The sequence below is a fragment of the Pseudophryne corroboree genome, chromosome 2 (genome assembly GCF_028390025.1).
Source record: "Pseudophryne corroboree isolate aPseCor3 chromosome 2, aPseCor3.hap2, whole genome shotgun sequence".
Taxonomy (NCBI): Eukaryota; Metazoa; Chordata; class Amphibia; order Anura; family Myobatrachidae; genus Pseudophryne; species Pseudophryne corroboree.
In genome coordinates this window covers 240190965-240210868 of record NC_086445.1, presented here as the reverse complement: position 1 = coordinate 240210868, position 19904 = coordinate 240190965, and the positions used below count along the sequence as shown (strand labels likewise).

The window sequence follows — 19904 nt, the reverse complement described above, 5'->3', positions numbered from 1 at the left end:
AGAATAGCACAAATGTAGTCCCACTGCACAAAAGTGGAAGCAAGGAAGAGGCAAGCAACTACCAACCAGTGAGCCTTACATCAGCAATAGGTAAATTGATATATCAAAATCAGCACCTTACAGGATCACAAACAACATGGATTTATTTGGGGAGATCATGTCAAACAAATCTTATTGACGTTTTTGACTGGGTGACTAAAGTGGTAGATCAAGGTGGGGGAGGCATAGATGTATCTTATCTAGACTTTAGTAAGGCTTTTGACACTGTCCCACATTGCAGACTGTTAAACTCGAAAGCTTGGGACTGGATTCTGAGATGGTTAACTGGATAACATCTTGGTTGCAGGATAGAAAACAGAGGGTGATGGTAAATGGAGTGCATTAACAGAATGGGCAGGTTACCCGTAGAGCATCCCAAAGATCTATACTTGGACCACTGCTTTTAATATCTTTATTGGTGACATTGTAAATGCTATTGAATGGTCAAGAGTATAACAACTACAGTTTAATGCCAAAAATGCAAAATCATACACTTGGGTCACACAAATCCAAAGGCTAAATATAGTATTAATGGCACTATAATGGAAACTACTGCCAAGGAAAGGGAGCTAGGTGTCACTATTTCAGGTGACTTAAAAACAGGTAAGCAATGAGGAAGGCATGTCAGATGCTTGGTTGCTCAGGGAGAAAAATCAATATCAGAAAGAAGTAATAATGCCACTCATAGGTCATTGGTACGGCCTCATCTAGAATACCGTATTCAGATCTGGGGGCCATAACTACAGAAGGATTGCGTGCATGGACTATATCACAAAACTTACCCGTAAAGACTACAAGATTTTAATAAGTATAGATTGCAGCAGAAAAGGGAAATGTGTGTGTGTGTGTGTTTGAAAGGGGGAGGGGGTTACGGAGGAGACATAATCGAAGCATTCAAATATATCAATGGTTTGAACAAAGTACGGGAGGGAGACATATTTCAAAGGAAGATAATTATTAGAACTCAAGAATATACACTGAAACTGGAGGGTGGTAGGTAGGTCCAGGGGAAATATGAGGAAATATTACTTAACCAAAACGGTGGTGGACAAGTGGCATTACCTGTCATATAGAAATGTAAATAAATTTGGGATTGACATAAAGTTATCCTTAAACACTAAGGATTAAATATGGTTTGAGGTTACCATAAGGTTAAAAAAAAAAAAAAAAGGTACAGACTAGATGGGCCAAGTGATTTTTTTGTTTTTAGCAGCTTTCAAATTATAGGTATATATACACACACTCCACCTTTGACCTTCCAACCCATCTATTTTTCAGATATTGGCAAGTCCGGCATGCTCTGTGCACATCTTGGGTTCAAATGTTAGTCCATACCCTTCCAGGCCAGCAGTCTACTACCCTAACCTACTCTGCTCTCACATCATTGGGCCGATGGCCTGCGTGAACTTGGACCCTGGTGTGCTGTGGACCTGGGCCGTCTTGTTATATGAAGATTGGAAGCCCCTACTGGGATCTCCTTGGAATGGCAGGCATATGGTAGATACCAGCAGATCTAACTCTATATTCTACATATTGGCTACTGGACCCTGGGGTTAGGCTTTATAGATTTGGTGGTCTTCTTTTATCCTGGGTTTCCCTGGTTCACATAACAAAATTCTAACAAATGCTTTATGTATCAGAAGTGAAAGTGCCCTCTAAAATTTGATGGCTGGAATCTAGATATGCATTTAAACCTACTTTCCCTGAACAATCCTAATCTCCACACAGTGACCTGTGCTGAAATGTCTGTGCAGGCAGATGCCTCCGTTACTATGTAAACTTTTGAAGTTTTTGCTGCATCTATTCAATGCGGACACATTTCTGGCATGATTGTTCATATGTCCCATATTTTATCTAATCCCTAGATGTATGTTTTATTGGTTGTCATTGTGTTTCAAGATGCAAATGTTTTTCCATATTATGTTCGTAACTTCTGTATATAGTATCCCATGGCTTTTGCCACGCTCATCTATCCTCCGTGTGGTGTGTAGTGTGAAAAACTAGTCGCATTACGCTTCCCTGCCCCTTGTTGCAGTGTGCCGTATTCAGTCACAGTCATTAGGTCGACATGGACACATGGTCGACACATGAAAAGGTCTACATGAGCTTTTCACAGTTTTTTTTCTTTTGGGGAACTTTTCCATACCTCACGATCCACGTGGACTACAATTGGGAATGTAATCTGTGCCGAGCGCAGTGGTAGTGGAGGCACCTTGCCCGAAGCATGGCGAGCGAACGCGGTGTACTAATTGGGGTTCCTAGTCACTTTACGCAGAAAACAACACAAAAAAAGGTAAAAGGAACCCCCCCCCCCCAAAAAAAACCCACATGTCGACATTTTCATGTGTCGACCATTTGTCCATATAGACCATGCCAATGTTGACCAATAGTGGTCGAAAAACCGTTCAGTTGTAAGGCATATTGTCAATGGGTGCCTGACATTCCGGTGATTCCGTACTCCGCCCTGCAGTATTATTGTATTAAAAAAAAAAACCCTACTGTTTTTACTGTGCACTGGCTGACTTGCTATATTGTACAGTACGTATTCTGTAGTGCCATATCAGTATTCTGTAGTGCCATATCTATCCACTGCTATTCAGCATTGTATTGTAGTTTTCCTTAAGTGGAACAATCGCCACCTAGCGGTGAAGTTGTGTATTGCATGCTGTAGATCATCTTGCGCTTTATGAGTATTCCAGTATGGTGCAGCAGCAACAATGAGCATGGCTACATCTGTATACTGTATGTATGCTGTCTGTGATGTTTTAATTCATAACGCAAAAATCTTCAATACAAATACTTAAAAATAAATAAATCAACCAACCAACAGCCCAGGACCTATTTGTCAGAAAACAGATTTTGATGTGTTCCATCTCAAGTTCTAAAATGTATTATTACCATGTTTGCCAGTAAAGTATTTGAAGTGATTGGTATATATAGTATGCAATCATATACATAATTTTATTCTTATATGTACTAAACATGTTACTTAGTTTAGAAAACAGCCAATTATAAAATGAAGTAAAACATTTTTTATACTGTGTGATACAATCATTTGAAAGCAGGAACTAATGTCATAGCACTCTTCAGAAAATATTTTAAAACTTTTATTTAACTTTTATTAACAATCCAGCATATATTTTTTAATAAGCAGTTTGTATAATAAGTTATGGAACTCAGGTAATGGAGCTTCCAGTGTTTGAAAATGTCCCTGGATAATGAGGAAGGAGTTCATAAAACATGTGTAATTCTACTGACAAGAGATGCAGAAGTGTCTCATTCCTTGATCTTACAGATATGTGGCGGGTGGCCCATTCTGGAACACCTGTAATAGATGTGGTTAATCGTCGTCGTCATCATCCTCAATGCGCAGACGTTTATTCCTAGCAGGTTGAAAGTCTTCATTTTCTGAATCTGAGAGTGACCTGGTTTGCCCAGACGCCATTGCCTCTTCTTCTGTAGGTGTTAAAGTAAATAAAATATTACTTAACAAATAGACATGACTTCCAATATTTAACATGCTCAAAAATATATATTCAAGTGGTGAAGAAAGGTGAACGTGTACTTTACTAACCTTGGTCTCTGTTACCTGGCTCCTCATCATCGCTGTCTACAAATCTGCTCCTTTTTATGGCTGCCTTTGGTCTATCAGGGAAGAGAGAAGGGAAAAGGATCTTTTAGATATACAGTGCATCCGGAAAGTATTCACAGCACTTCACTTTTTCCACATTTTGTTATGTTACAGCCTTATTCCAAAATGGAATAAATTGATTTTTCCCCTCAAAATTCTACACACAATATCCCATAATGACAACGGGGAAAAAAAGTTTTTTTCTTCTAGATTTTTGCAAATTTATTAAAAATAAAAAAAAATAAGAAATCACATGTGCATAAGTACGTAGTCACAGCCTTTGCCATGAAGCTTAAACTTGAGCTCAGGGGCATCCTGTTTCCACTGATCATCCTTGAGATGTTCCTACAGCTTAATTGAAGTCCACATGTGGTAAATTCAGTTGAATGGACATGATTTGGAAAGGCACATACCTGTCTATATAAGGTTCCACACTTGACAGTGCATGTCTGGACACAAACCAAGCATGAAGTTCAAAGGAACTGTCTGTAGACCTCCGATCAGGATTATCTCGAGGCACAAATAGGTTGAACTCGATGGCCAGATTGTCTATTTTTCAACCTCAGAAACTATGTTACTATGTTATAAATCTGGGGAAGGGTCAGAAAAATGTCTGCTGCTTTGAATGTCCCAGTGAGCACAGTGGCCTCCATCATCCATAAATGGAAGAAGTTCGGAACCACCAGGACTCTTCCTGGAGCTGGCTGTCTAAACTGAGCGATCGAGGTAAAAGGGCCCAAGTCAGGGAGGTGACTAAGAACCCGATGGTCATTTTGTCAGAGCTACAGCAATCCTCTGTGGAGAGGGGAGAACCTTCCAGAAGGACAACTATATCTGCAGCAATCCATCAATCAGGCCTGTATTGTAAAGTGGCCAGACGGAAGCCACTCCTTAGTAAAAAGCACATGGCAGCCCGCCTGGAGTTTGTCACCTGAAGGACTCTCAGACCATGAGAAACAAAATTCTCTGGTCTGATGAGACAAAGATTGAACGCTTTGGTGTGAATACCAGGCGTCATGTTTGGAGAAAACCAGGCACCATCCCATACAGTGAAGCACGGTGGTGGCAGAATCATGCTGTGGGGATGTTTTTCAGCGGCAGGGACAGGGAGACTAGTCAGGATAGAGGGAAAGATGAATGCAGCAATGTACAGAGACATCCTGGATGAAAACCTGCTCCAGGGCGCTCTCGATCTGGGGCAACGGTTCATCTTTCAGCAGGACAACGACCCTAAGCACACAGCCAAGATATCAAAAGAGTGGTGGCTTCAGGAGAAATCTGTAAATGTCCTTGAGTGGCCCAGTCAGAGCCCAGACTTGAATCCGATTGAACATGTCTGTAGAGATCTGAAAATGGATGTGCACCATCGCTTCCCATCCAACTTGCTGGAGCTTGAGAGGTGCTGCAAAGAAAAATGGGCGAAACTGTTCAAAGATAGGTGTGCCAAGCTTGTAGCATCATATTCAAAAAGACTTGAGGCTGTAACTGCTGCATCAACAAAGTATTGAGCAAAGGCTGTGAATACTTATGTACATGTGATTTCTTCATTTTTTATTTTTAATACATTTGTATAAATCTAAAAACAAAACAAAACTTTTTTCACATTGTCATTATGGGGCAGGGCTGGATTGGCCCACCAGGACACCATATCAGACTCCGATGGGCCGGTCCCATATCCCTCTCAGCCAGGCCGATTCACACTGCTTCCAGTACTTGCGGTTAATGGGAACGCAATACGGAAGTTAGACTAGTGGGCACTTCTAGGTGCAAAGTGGTCCCATGCAAAGTGGGGAAACTGTTCTACCAATGGGGGACCTGGAGAAAGTTAACTAGCCCAGCAGCATCCTGTCTTTGGCGCCAGCCAAAGGTCTCTTCAACGAGCCCGGCTTGGGAGTAGCAGCATAGTGATGGTCGTCTAGCTGCCCCATGTCTGCCCATGATGATTGACCTATTTATGTAATGCGGAGGCTACGTATGTAATGCGGTGGCTACGTATGTAATGCGGTGGCTACGTATGTAAAGCGGTGGCTACGTATGTAAAGCGGTGGCTACGTATGTAAAGCGGTGGCTACGTATGTAAAGCGGTGGCTACGTATGTAATGCGGTGGCTACGTATGTAATGCGGTGGCTACGTATGTAATGCGGTGGCTACGTATGTAATGCGGTGGCTACGTATGTAATGCGGTGGCTGCGTTTGTAATGCGGTGGCTACGTATGTAATGCGGTGGCTACGTATGTAATGCGGTGGCTACGTATGTAATGCGGTGGCTACGTATGTAATGCGGTGGCTACGTATGTAATGCGGTGGCTACGTATGTAATGCGGGGGCTACGTATGGAATACGGTGCTATTTGTGTAATGAGGTGCTATACGTATAATGAGGTGCTATTTGTATAATGTGGTGCTATACATGTAGTGCGTTGCTTTAAGTGTAATAATAGGATTTTAATAACCTACCGGTAAATCCTTTTATCGTAGTCCGTAGAGGATGCTGGGGTCCACATTAGAACCACGGGGTATAGACGGGTCCACTAGGCGCCACTGAGAGTGTGGGCTGGCTCCTCCCTCTATGCCCCTCCTACCAGACTTAGTCTAGAAACTGTGCCCGGTGAGATGGACAACTTCGAGAGAAGGATTTTACACAGATAGTGGCGAGATTCACACCAGCTCACACATACAAGGCAAAATAAGCTAACTAGCTTGAAACTTCAGCAACGGCTGAGTAATATTACTTAACCAAGTAACAAAACAGTACTAAACCAAGAACTAAGCAGTCTTGAACAAAGTAACCATTTGCAGGATCACAAAGCGCTGGGCGGGCGCCCAGCATCCTCTATGGACTATGAGAAAAGGATTTACCGGCAGGTAATAAAAATCCTATTTTCTCTTACGTCCTAGAGGATGCTGGGGTCCACATTAGTACCATGGGGATGTACCAAAGCTCCCAGAACGGGAGGGAAAGCGTGGAGGCTCCTGCAGAACTGATTGACCAAACTTCAGGTCCTCAGAGGCCAAAGTATCGAACCTGTAAAACTTTGCAAACGTGTTCGACCCAGACCAAGTAGCCGCTCGGCAAAGCTGTAAAGCCGAGACACCCCCGGGCAGCCGCCCAAAAAGAGCCCACCTTACGAGTAGAGTGGGCCTTAACAGACATAGGACATGGCAATCCTGCCGTAGAATACGCATGCTGGATAGTGAACCTGATCCAGCGAGATATCGTCTGCTTAGAAGCAGGACACCCAAGTTTCTTGGGATCATAAAGGACAAACAGTCCGATTTTCTGTGACAAGCAGTCCTTTTCACATAGACTTTCAGAGCCCTTACAACATCCAAGGACTTTGATGAAATTGAGGAGTCCTTAGCCACAGGCACCACAATAGGTTGGTTGATATGAAATGCCGACACAACCTTTGGAAGGAACTGCGGACGTGTCCGGAGTTCAGATCTATCCTCAGGGAAGATCAAATAGGGGCTTTTACAAGACAAAGCCCCTAACTCCGACACACGTCTAGCAGAAGCTAAGGCCAACAAAGTGACAGCCTTCCACGTGAGAAAGTAACTGACCTCAACCTCCGTTAGAGGTTTGAACCAATCCGATTGGAGGAACTGTAACACCACGTTAAGATACCAGGGCGCCGTAGGTGGCACAAAGGGAGGTTGGATGTGCAGAACCCCTTTCAGAAAAGTCCGAACCTCCGGGAGGGAAACCAACTGTTTCTGGAAGAAAATGGATAAGGCCAAAATCTGGACCTTTACGGATCCCAACCTCAGGCCCATATCCACACCTGCTTGCAGGAAGAGGAGAAAATGGTCCAGTTGAAACTCCACCGTAGGAACGTTCTTGGACTCACACCAAGATACATATTTTTTCCAAATACGATGGTAATGCTCAGATGTTACTCCTTTCCTAGCCTGTATCAGGGTAGGAATAACCTTGTTCGGAATGCCCTTCCGAGCTAATATCTGGCGTTCAACCTCCATGCCGTCAAACGCAGCCGTGGTAATTCTTGATAGGCAAATGGCCCCAGCTGCAGCAGGTCCTCCCAAAGAGGAAAAGGCCTAGATTCTTCTAGCAATAGAGCCAGAAGATCCGCGTACCAAGCCCTTCTTGGCCAGTCCGGAGCAACGAGGATCGCTTGAATTCTTGTTCTCCTTATGAGCTTTAGAACTCTTGGAATGAGTGGTAGTGGAGGAACACCCATGGAGTCACTAGGGCGTCCACCACAACTGCTTGCGGGTCCCTCGACCTGGAACAATACCGCCGTAGCTTCTTGTTGAGACGAGAGGCCATCATGTCTATTTGAGGTACTCCCCAAAGGTCTGTTACCTCCGTGAACACCTCCGGATGGAGACCCGACTCTCCTGGATGGAAATCGTGTCTGCTGAGGAAGTCCGCTTCCCAGTTGTCTACTCCCGGAATGAAGACTGCTAACAACGCCAAGCGTGTTTTTCCGCCCAGAGGATGATTCTTGTTACCTCTGACATTGCAGCTCTGCTCTTCGTTCCGCCTTGTCGGTTTATGTAAGCTACTGTCGTTACATTGTCCGACTGCACTTGAATGGCCCGATCTCGCAGAAATTGGTAGGCTGGCTTCTAGACTTGACCACCTTCCTTGGAAGGTTTCTCCCTGAGTGACTGCGCCCCAGCACCGGAGACTTGCATCCGTGGTTAGAAGGATCCAGTTCTGAATCCCGAACCTGCGGCCCTTCAGAAGATAAGGTAATTGTAGCCACCAGAGTGAAATCCTGGCCTTTGGCGACAGACTTATTCTCTGGTGCATGTGTAGATGAGATCCCGACCATTTGTCTAGGAGATCCAGTTGGAAGGGCAGAGCATGAAACCTCCCGAACTGCAGAGCCTTGTAAGAGGCCACCATCTTCCCCAGAAGGCGAATGCACTGACGATCCGAAACCCGGGCTGGCTTCAGGACATCCCGCACCATTGTTTGTATCACCAACTCTTTCTCCTCCAGAAGAACAACCCTCTGCACTTCCGTGTCGAGGATCATTCCCGGAAAGGTCAACCTCCTGGTAGGATTCAAATGTGATTTTGGAAGATTCAGGATCGAACCGTGTTCCCTGAGTAGATGAGTCGTGAGAACAATGGACTGCAACAGCTTCTCCTTGGACGATGCCTTTATCAGCAGATCGTCCAGATATGTAATTATGTTCACCCCCTGTGTGCGGAGGAGAACCATCATCTCCGCCATCACCTTGGTGAACACCCTCGTGGCTGTGGAGAGGCCGAGTGACAGGGCCTGGAACTGAAAATGACTGTCTAACAATGCGAATCGGAGAAAAGCCTGATGCGGCGGCCAAATCGGAATGTGGAGGTATGCATCCTTGATATCGGTTGTGGTATGGAACCCAAATTAGTGCACCGTGTCCCCTCGCATGGCTCACCATGCTTCAGGCAAGTGCCTCGCCATGCTTCGGGCAAGGTACCTCGCTTTGCTCGGCACAGATTACCGTTCCAATCGTAGTCCGCATGGATCGTTAAGTATGAAAAAGCTCAAAAAAATAAAAAAACTGTGAAAAACTCATGTCAACCTAGAGACCCTGTCGACCTAGTGTCAACCTAGTTACTGTCGACCTAGAGACCGGATCCCCTTGATATCCAGGGATACTAGGAATTCCCCCTCCTCCAGACCTGATATCACCGCCCTCAGAGACTCCATTTTGAACTCTCTCAGAAAGGGGTTTAGCGATATCAAGTTCAAAATGGGCCTGACCGAACCATCCGGTTAAGGTACCACGAAAAGGTTTGAATAGTAACCCATGTTTTGCATCTGGGGAGGAACTGGTACAATAACCTGTGCCTCCACCAACTTCTGGATGGCTCCCTGTAAGATAGCCCTGTCCGCCAGCAAAGCTGGCAAGCCTGATTTGAAGAACCAGTGAGGTGGGAGATCTTGAAACTCCAGCCTGTACCCCTGGGACACAATATCCTGCACCCAGGAATCCAGGCCGGACGACACCCAGACGTGGCTGAAATGCCTGAGCCTCGCCCCCCACGGGCCCTACCTCCAGGCCGCGTGGTCCACAGTCATGCTGAGGACTCTGACGTACCTGAAGCAGGCTTCTGTTCCTGGGAACCCACTGCAGAAGGGTTTCTTGGATTTTGGCCGACCTCCCCTAAGGAAGGTGTTAGACGGCTTAGCCTTTCTTGTTTTATCAGCCCAAAAGGACTGTGATGCAGCTGAAGAAAAAGGTTTCTTTGTAGCAGGTGCAGCTGAGGGAAGAAAAGGTGACTTACCCGCGGGTTGCCGTGGAAATCCACGCATCCAACGCTTCCCCAAAGAGAGCCTGACCTGTGTAGGGTAGATTCTCCACACCTCTCCTGGTTTCCGCGTCGGCAGACCACTGGCGCAGCCAAAGTCCTCTACGAGCTCAGACAGACATGGAGGATATCCCTGCAGCCATCGAACCCAGGTCTTTCATGGATTACACCATAAATCCTGCAGAATCCTGAATGTTACATAAAAACAATTCAATGTCACTTTTATCCATTGTATCCAAATCTTCAAGTAACGTGCCTGACCACTTTACTATAGCTTTGGAAATCCATGCACAGGCAATAGTAGGACGTAGCATCGCCCCTGAAGCCGTGTATATGGATTTGGGCGTTGTGTCAATTTTGCGATCAGCCGGTTCTTTTAACGCGGTGGATCCTGGAACAGGTAAAATCACCTTTTTTGAGAGTCTGGATACGGACGCGTCAACTATGGGTGGGTTTTCCCATTTTTTTACTATCCTCCTCAGGGAAGGGGAAAGCAACCAGAACCTTCCTAGAGATCTGAAATTTTTTCTCTGGGTTTTCCCAGGATTTCTCAACTATAGCATTTAAATTCCTTTGACGCAGGGAAGGTTAGCGAGGCTTTCTTATTGTCAGTGAAGTAAGCCTCCTCAACCTGCTCAGGTGTTGTATCAGCAGGCCTCTATCATTTTGCAAGAGATGCCGCCCCCCGCAGCACGTCCCCATCACCGTCTGCCGTGTCAGAATCGGTATCCATGTCATCTTGCATAATCTGGGCAAGAGCACGTTTTTGACAGCGTACGTCAGGGGGCCCTGGGGTAACAGAACCGGACCAAACTACCATAGAGTTCTGTAAAACCTGAGTTGCAGACTCATTTTGTGTAACCCTAGTAGAAATCTGAGAAATCATACTTTTAAGAGAGGCTAACCACTTAGGCTCCCTTGCAGGGACCTGCGTTAACACAGTGCAAACCTGATTACATGGAATGGGATCATCCTGAGAGGAAATATACTCTGCAGCATATGACACAGAGTCCCTGGACATAGCTTAATGGAGACCACAAACACTCCACACACACACACACACACACACACACACACACACACACAGGGAAGGGCAGACAGTTTCCCCCCTAAGAATGCCAAGAGAGACACAGAGATTGGAGGCAACCCACACACAGTGCTTCAAGATAGGGAAACCCCTACCCAGCGCTTACTGTGTACCTTAATAGGTTGCACAGTACAGATATAATATATACTGTGAACGCCTGCGCATCTTATTACCATGTGCTATGAATGTGCGCTATACATCGCAAAAACACTACATCCCATAACAGAAAATAATAGACCCACACATTATCTGAGTTCCAAAGCTCATTGATGTATATATTTGTTATTAAAAGGATATGTATCCAATATATCACAATGTACAGTATATACCGTATTTTTCGGACCATAAGACGCACTTTTTCTCCCCAAAAATGTGGGGGGAAAAGTATGTGCGTCTTATGGAGCGAATAAGAGCAGATGCAGATGGAGTTCGCGGGTAGCGGCGGGTCCTGGATGCTGCTGCTGCTGCGCCGTCATCAGCAGAGCGCGGCGCATCTCAGAGCCCAGCATCATGTGACTCCCCCCCGCTCCCCCACACCTCCTCCCTCCTCAGGAGTTTCCCTGCAGGCAGCGTTAGCTGAGTGCCTGGACATGGGGGAACCGGCGGGTCCTGGATGCTGTTGCTCCTGCTGCGCCGTCATCAGCAGAGCGCGGCGCATCTCAGAGCCCAGCAGCAGAGCCCGGCATCTACCCCACACCTCCTTGGTCCTCAGGAGTGCACCCGGGGCAAGCGTTAGCTGAGAGCCTGGACGCGGGGAACCACTGGTACTGTCTACAATATGTGTGTGTGTGTGTGTCTGTGTATGTTGGCTCTGATGTGTGTGTGTGTGTGTGTGTGTGTGTGTCTGTCTGTGTATGCTGGCTCTTTTTTTTCCAGTTTTCTTACTCTAAAAACTAGGTGCGTCTTATGGTCAGGCGCGTCTTATGGTCCGAAAAATACGGATATATACAGGTTGAGTATCCCATATCCAAATATTCCGAAATACGGAATATTCCGAAATACGGACTTTTTTGAGTGACAGTGAGATAGTGAAACCTTTGTTTTTTGATGTCTCAATGTACACAAACTTTGTTTAATACACAAAGTTATTAAAAATATTGTATTAAATGACCTTCAGGCTGTGTGTATAAGGTGTATATGAAACATAAATGAATTGTGTGAATGTAGACACACTTTGCTTAATGCACAAAGTTATAAAAAAATTTGGCTAAAATGACCTTCAGGCTGTGTGTATAAGGTGTATATGTAACATAAATGCATTCTGTGCTTAGATTTAGGTCCCATCACCATGATATCTCACTATGGTATGTAATTATTCCAAAATACGGAAAAATCCCATATCCAAAATTCCTCTGGTCCCAAGCATTTTGGATAAGGGAGACTCAACCTGTATATATATATTTACATGGTTACAATTTATACAGTAAGCAGTTATTACAAACTAATTCATTACAGACACGGCCAGTAATACATCACCATATTTTGCGCAAATGCTCACTACGCTCCATATCACTCTCTCTCAGTAAAATCATGCAGCCACTGGACAGAACATCATCTCCACCATCATCTGGGACAAGAAGGGCAGCCGGCTGTGTGTGTGATCACCTATACACCGAGTCTCTTAGGGGCGTATACAGATCTCTTGTTACTAGTCTAGGGGAGGGAACTTTCTCATTCATAATGAGTCATTGGTCAGTTCATATGCAAGCCTTGAAGACATCAAAAGGGCTGGCCTGAGTTTCCTGTCCATCACATGCTTTAAATTGAATGTCCATTGTTCTCATCAGAATTGTGGCTTTATATTCCTACATTCAATCATAACTACTCATGGCAATGTGCTACAACTTAATAACAGGCATCAAATGAATCTACACATTAATCTGGTTACTTTGACACCAAGCACGACATGTCCATCTTGCTCCGCTCCAACAATACACATAGATGACGTTACTCCATTATATAATTTAAAACATTATGATGTCTGGCGCTTGATATGTTCAATTTATGTGCTGTATGAAATATGTGTCGAATCTATCTTTGTGGCATGTCTGTGTAAATGCGTATGTTACCATATATTGCTGTGCTCGCTGCGCTTATTTGCAAGCATAGCGACTCTTAATGTGTGGAGTCTGTATGTTCTCTCTATGTAATATTTTTGACTTCGACAACTGGCCTGAGGAAAAGTGCTGGCAGCGATCCTGGGACCTGGACAGGCTTCTTGGTCAGTGTAGGGTGTAGGCGCTGGCTCAGGGCGCCCCTCACTGCGCCGCACCATGTACCACTGCGCTTCATACCCTGTTGCCGCCTTCTTCACACCGGCTCCCCGCTTGCCAGCGGGGCCGGTGACTAACTCGCCACTGATCTTCTGGCTCTGTAAGGGGGTGGCGGCATGCTGCTGTGGCGGCGAACGTTCGATCCTCTCAGGAGCTCAGTGTCCTGTCAGCAGAGATAGTGGCTCAGACCCCGCATGGCGGACACTACGCCCCCCCCCCCCCCCCCCCCGTCCCTCGAAGCAGGGAGGCTGTTGCCAGCAGCCTCCCTGTGCCTAAACTCTAATCAAAATAATAAAACTAAAAACTCCTATGTAGCTCCCCTAGCTGTGACCGGCTCCTCCGGGCACATTTTCTAAACTGAGTTTGGTAGGAGGGGCATAGAGGGAGGAGCCAGCCCACACTCTCAAACTTCTAAAGTGCCAGTGGCTCCTAGTGGACCCATCTATACCCCATGGTACTAATGTGGATCCCAGCATCCTCTAGGACGTAAGAGAAATGGTGCTATTCATGTAATAATGTGGTGGCTATGTATGTAATCAGGGGTGGATTGGCCACTGGGACAGATTCTGCTGCGCTGGTCCCGTGTCTGTGCTTCACTACTTGTGTGTGCTCCCTCCCTGTACTGTGCTGTATATAGTGTGTTCTCCCTCTCTGTACTGTGCTGTATGTAGTGTGCTCTCCCTCCCTGTACTTTGAAACATATAAGGTTAAAAAAAAAGGGGGGTTTGTAGAGTGAAAAATCAATAAAATCAGATTAAAAGCATGACATCAGTGTCAGTAGACACTGAAAGTGGGCATATCAGCCCTTGTATATTCAGACGAACAGAATTATGTACATCAGGGAAGGGCATTGTAGCAGCATATACATAAAGTCACGGGTAAACATTAGCATAACGCAAAGCAAAGGAGGCCCCAACTGTGTCTATCTCAGAATCAGGACTTCTGAGGAGTTACCTCGCCCCTCCCACTCAACAGACCCCACCCCTATTAGGGCTGCTTCCATAAATTTCCCGGGCTGGTGTTCGATCCCAATCCGCCCCTGTTATGGAGTAGTGTGTGTAGAATTTTGAGGGGAAAAAATAAGAATTTACTCACCGGTAATTCTATTTCTCGTAGTCCGTAGTGGATGCTGGGAACTCCGTAAGGACCATGGGGAATAGCGGGCTCCGAAGGAGGCTGGGCACTCTAGAAAGATTTATGACTACCTGGTGTGCACTGGCTCCTCCCACTATGACCCTCCTCCAAGCCTCAGTTAGGACACCGTGCCCGGACGAGCAGACATAATAAGGAAGGATTTAGAATCCCGGGTAAGACTCTTACCAGCCACACCAATCACACCGTACAACTCGTGATACTATATCCAGTTTGACAGTATGAAAACAACTGAGCCTCTCAACAGATGGCTCAACAATAACCCTTTAGTTAACAATAACTATTTACAAGTATTGCAGACAATCCGCACTTGGGATGGGCGCCCAGCATCCACTACGGACTACGAGAAATAGAATTACCGGTGAGTAAATTCTTATTTTCTCTGACGTCCTAGTGGATGCTGGGAACTCCGTAAGGACCATGGGGATTATACCAAAGCTCCCAAACGGGCGGGAGAGTGCGGATGACTCTGCAGCACCGAATGAGAAAACTCCAGGTCCTCCTCAGCCAGGGTATCAAATTTGTAGAATTTTGCAAACGTGTTTGCCCCTGACCAAGTAGCTGCTCGGCAAAGTTGTAAAGCAGAGACCCCTCGGGCAGCCGCCCAAGATGAGCCCACCTTCCTTGTGGAATGGGCATTCACAGATTTTGGCTGTGGCAGGCCTGCCACAGAATGTGCAAGCTGAATTGTACTACAAATCCAGCGAGCAATAGACTGCTTAGAAGCAGGAGCACCCAGCTTGTTGGGTGCATACAGGATAAACAGCGAGTCAGATTTTCTGACTCCAGCCGTCCTGGAAACATATATTTTCAGGGCCCTGACAACGTCTAGCAACTTGGAGTCCTCCAAATCCTTAGTAGCCGCAGGTACCACAATAGGCTGGTTCAGGTGAAACGCTGACACCACCTTAGGGAGGAATTGGGGACGAGTCCTCAATTCCGCCCTATCCATATGGAAAATCAGATAAGGGCTTTTACATGATAAAGCCGCCAATTCTGACACTCGCCTGGCTGAAGCCAAGGCCAATAACATGACCACTTTCCACGTGAGATATTTCAGATCCACAGTTTTTAGTGGCTCAAACCAATGTGATTTTAAGAAGCTCAACATCACGTTGAGATCCCAAGGTGCCACAGGAGGCACAAATGGGGGCTGAATATGCAGCACTCCTTTCACAAATGTCTGAACTTCAGGTACTGAAGCTAGTTCTTTTTGAAAGAAAATCGACAGAGCCGAGATCTGTACTTTAATGGAGCCTAGTTTTAGGCCCATATTCACTCCTGCTTGCAGGAAATGCAGAAATCGACCTAGTTGAAATTCCTCTGTTGGGGCCTTTTTGGCCTCGCACCATGCAACATATTTCCGCCATATGCGGTGATAATGCTTTGCCGTAACATCTTTCCTGGCCTTAATAAGCGTAGGAATTACTTCTTCCGGAATACCCTTTTCCTTTAGGATCCGGTGTTCAACCGCCATGCCGTCAAACGCAGCCGCGGTAAGTCTTGGAACAGACAGGGCCCCTGCTGTAGCAGGTCCTGTCTGAGCGGTAGAGGCCACGGGTCCTCTGAGAGCATCTCTTGAAGTTCCGGGTACCACGCTCGTCTTGGCCAATCCGGAACCACGAGAATGGTGTTTACTCCTCTCTTTCTTATTATTCTCAATACCTTTGGTATGAGAGGCAGAGGAGGGAACACATAAACCGACTGGTACACCCACGGTGTCACTAGAGCGTCCACAGCTACCGCCTGAGGGTCCCTTGACCTGGCGCAATATCTTTTTAACTTTTTGTTGAGGCGGGACGCCATCATGTCCACCTGTGGTTTTTCCCAACGGTTTACCAGCATCTGAAAGACTTCTGGATGAAGTCCCCACTCTCCCGGGTGGAGGTCGTGTCTGCTGAGGAAGTCTGCTTCCCAGTTGTCCACTCCCGGAATGAACACTGCTGACAGTGCTAGTACATGATTCTCCGCCCATCGGAAAATTTTTGTGGCTTCTGCCATCGCCATCCTGCTTCTTGTGCCGCCCTGTCGATTTACATGGGCGACTGCCGTGATGTTGTCTGACTGGATCAGTACCGGCTGGTGTAGAAGCAGGGATTTCGCTTGACTTAGGGCATTGTAGATGGCCCTTAGTTCCAGAATATTTATGTGAAGGGAAGTCTCCTGACTCGACCATAGTCCTTGGAAGTTTCTTCCCTGTGTGACTGCCCCCCAGCCTCGAAGGCTGGCATCCGTGGTCACCAGGACCCAGTCCTGTATGCCGAATCTGCGGCCCTCTAGAAGATGGGCACTATGCAGCCACCACAGTAGAGACACCCTGGTTCTTGGAGACAGGGTTATCAAGCGATGCATCTGAAGATGCGATCCGGACCACTGGTCCAACAGGTCCCACTGAAAGATTCTGGCATGGAACCTGCCGAAGGGAATTGCTTCGTAAGAAGCCACCATCTTTCCCAGGACCCGCGTGCAGCGATGCACTGATACCTGTTTTGGTTTCAGGAGGTCTCTGACTAGAGATGACAACTCCCTGGCTTTCTCCTCCGGGAGAAACACTTTCTTCTGGACTGTATCCAGAATCATACCCAGGAACAGTAGCCGTGTCGTCGGAACCAGCTGTGACTTTGGGATATTCAGAATCCAGCCGTGCTGGTGCAGCACCTCCTGAGATAGTGCTACTCCCACCAACAACTGTTCCTTGGACCTCGCTTTTATTAGGAGATCGTCCAAGTACGGGATAATTAAAACACCCTTTCTTCGAAGGAGTATCATCATTTCCGCCATAACCTTGGTGAATACCCTCGGTGCCGTGGACAGTCCAAACGGCAGCGTCTGGAATTGGTAATGGCAATCCTGTACCACAAATCTGAGGTACTCCTGGTGAGGATGGAAAATGGGGACATGCAAGTAAGCATCCTTGATGTCCAGGGATACCATGTAATCCCCCTCGTCCAGGCTTGCAATAACCGCCCTGAGCGATTCCATCTTGAACTTGAATTTCTTTATGTACGTGTTCAAGGATTTCAAATTTAGAATGGGTCTCACCGAACCGTCCGGTTTCGGTACCACAAATAGTGTGGAATAATAACCCCGGCCTTGTTGAAGTAGGGGTACCTTGATTATCACCTGCTGGGAATACAGCTTGTGAATTGCCGCTAGCACCGCCTCCCTGTCTGAGGGAGCAATCGGCAAGGCAGATTTTAGGAACCGGTGGGGTGGGGACGCCTCGAATTCCAGCTTGTACCCCTGAGATACTATTTGCAGGATCCAGGGATCCACCTGTGAGCGAACCCACTGATCGCTGAAATTTTTGAGGCGACCCCCCACCGTACCAGGCTCCGCCAGTGGAGCCCCACCGTCATGCGGCGGACTTGGACGAAGAAGCGGGGGAGGACTTTTGCTCCTGGGAACCTGCTGTTTGTTGCAGCCTTTTTCCCCTACCTCTGCCTCTGGACAGAAAGGACCCGCCTTTTCCACGCCTGTTTTTCTGGGTCCGAAAGGACTGAACCTGATAAAACGGCGCCTTCTTAGGCTGTGAGGGGACATGGGGTAAAAATGCTGACTTCCCAGACGTTGCTGTGGAAACTAGGTCCGAGAGACCATCCCCAAATAATTCCTCACCCTTATATGGTAACACTTCCATGTGCTTTTTTGAATCTGCATATCCTGTCCACTGGCGAGTCCATAAGCCTCTCCTAGCAGAAAATAAGATTTTACTTACCGATAAATCTATTTCTCGGAGTCCGTAGTGGATGCTGGGGTTCCTGAAAGGACCATGGGGAATAGCGGCTCCGCAGGAGACAGGGCACAAAAAGTAAAGCTTTTCCAGATCAGGTGGTGTGCACTGGCTCCTCCCCCTATGACCCTCCTCCAGACTCCAGTTAGGTACTGTGCCCGGACGAGCGTACACAATAAGGGAGGATTTTGAATCCCGGGTAAGACTCATACCAGCCACACCAATCACACCGTACAACTTGTGATCTAAACCCAGTTAACAGTATGATAACAGCGGAGCCTCTGAAAGATGGCTTCCTTCAACAATAACCCGAATTAGTTAACAATAACTATGTACAATTATTGCAGATAATCCGCACTTGGGATGGGCGCCCAGCATCCACTACGGACTCCGAGAAATAGATTTATCGGTAAGTAAAATCTTATTTTCTCTATCGTCCTAGTGGATGCTGGGGTTCCTGAAAGGACCATGGGGATTATACCAAAGCTCCCAAACGGGCGGGAGAGTGCGGATGACTCTGCAGCACCGAATGAGAGAACTCCAGGTCCTCCTTAGCCAGAGTATCAAATTTGTAAAATTTTACAAACGTGTTCTCCCCTGACCACGTAGCTGCTCGGCAGAGTTGTAATGCCGAGACCCCTCGGGCAGCCGCCCAAGATGAGCCCACCTTCCTTGTGGAGTGGGCCTTTACAGATTTAGGCTGTGGCAGGCCTGCCACAGAATGTGCAAGTTGGATTGTGCTACAGATCCAACGAGCAATCGTCTGCCCAGACGCAGGAGCACCCATCTTGTTGGGTGCATACAATATAAACAACGAGTCAGATTTTCTGACTCCAGCTGTCCTTGCAATATATATTTTTAATGCTGACAACGTCCAGTAACTTGGAGTCCTCCAAGTCACTTGTAGCCGCAGGCACTACAATAGGCTGGTTCAGATGAAATGCTGACACCACCTTAGGGAGAAAATGCGGACGAGTCCGCAGTTCTGCCCTGTCCGAATGGAAAATCAGATATGGGCTTTTGTAAGATAAAGCTGCCAGTTCTGACACTCTCCTGGCCGAAGCCAGGGCTAGAAGCATGGTCACTTTCCATGTGAGATATTTCAAATCCACCTTTTTTAGTGGTTCAAACCAATGAGATTTTAGAAATTCCAAAACCACATTGAGATCCCACGGTGCCACTGGAGGCACCACAGGCGGCTGTATATGCAGCACTCCCTTAACAAAGGTCTGGACTTCAGGGACTGAAGCCAATTCTTTTTGAAAGAAAATCGACAGGGCCGAAATTTGAACCTTAATAGATCCCAATTTGAGACCCATAGACAATCCTGATTGCAGGAAATGTAGGAATCGACCCAGTTGAAATTCCTCCGTCGGAGCACTCCGATCTTCGCACCACGCAACATATTTTCGCCAAATTCGGTGATAATGTTGCACGGTTACTTCCTTCCTTGCTTTAATCAAAGTAGGAATGACTTCTTCCGGCATGCCTTTTTCCTTTAGGATCCGGCGTTCAACCGCCATGCCGTCAAACGCAGCCGCGGTAAGTCTTGAAACAGACAGGGACCCTGCTGAAGCAAGTCCCTCCTTAGAGGTAGAGGCCACGGATCTTCCGTGATCATCTCTTGAAGTTCCGGGTACCAAGTCCTTCTTGGCCAATCCGGAACCACTAGTATCGTTCTCACGCCTCTTTGCCGTATAATTCTCAATA

At 46.7% G+C, this 19904-nt stretch overlaps 1 protein-coding gene across 2 annotated transcripts in view; it reads right to left on the bottom strand.

Moving 5' to 3' along the window:
* Nucleotides 1-3133: 3133 nt before the first annotated feature.
* Nucleotides 3134-19904, bottom strand: part of TIMELESS (timeless circadian regulator) — a 419423-nt gene continuing 402652 nt past the window's right edge. For both annotated transcript variants that reach the window (XM_063952567.1, XM_063952568.1), the window contains 2 exons: nucleotides 3614-3684; nucleotides 3134-3495 (listed from right to left, as the gene is read on the bottom strand). In XM_063952567.1, coding sequence (XP_063808637.1) covers nucleotides 3380-3495; nucleotides 3614-3684 — 187 coding nt within the window. In that variant the 3' untranslated portion in view covers nucleotides 3134-3379. The remainder of the gene's footprint in view (nucleotides 3496-3613; nucleotides 3685-19904) is intronic.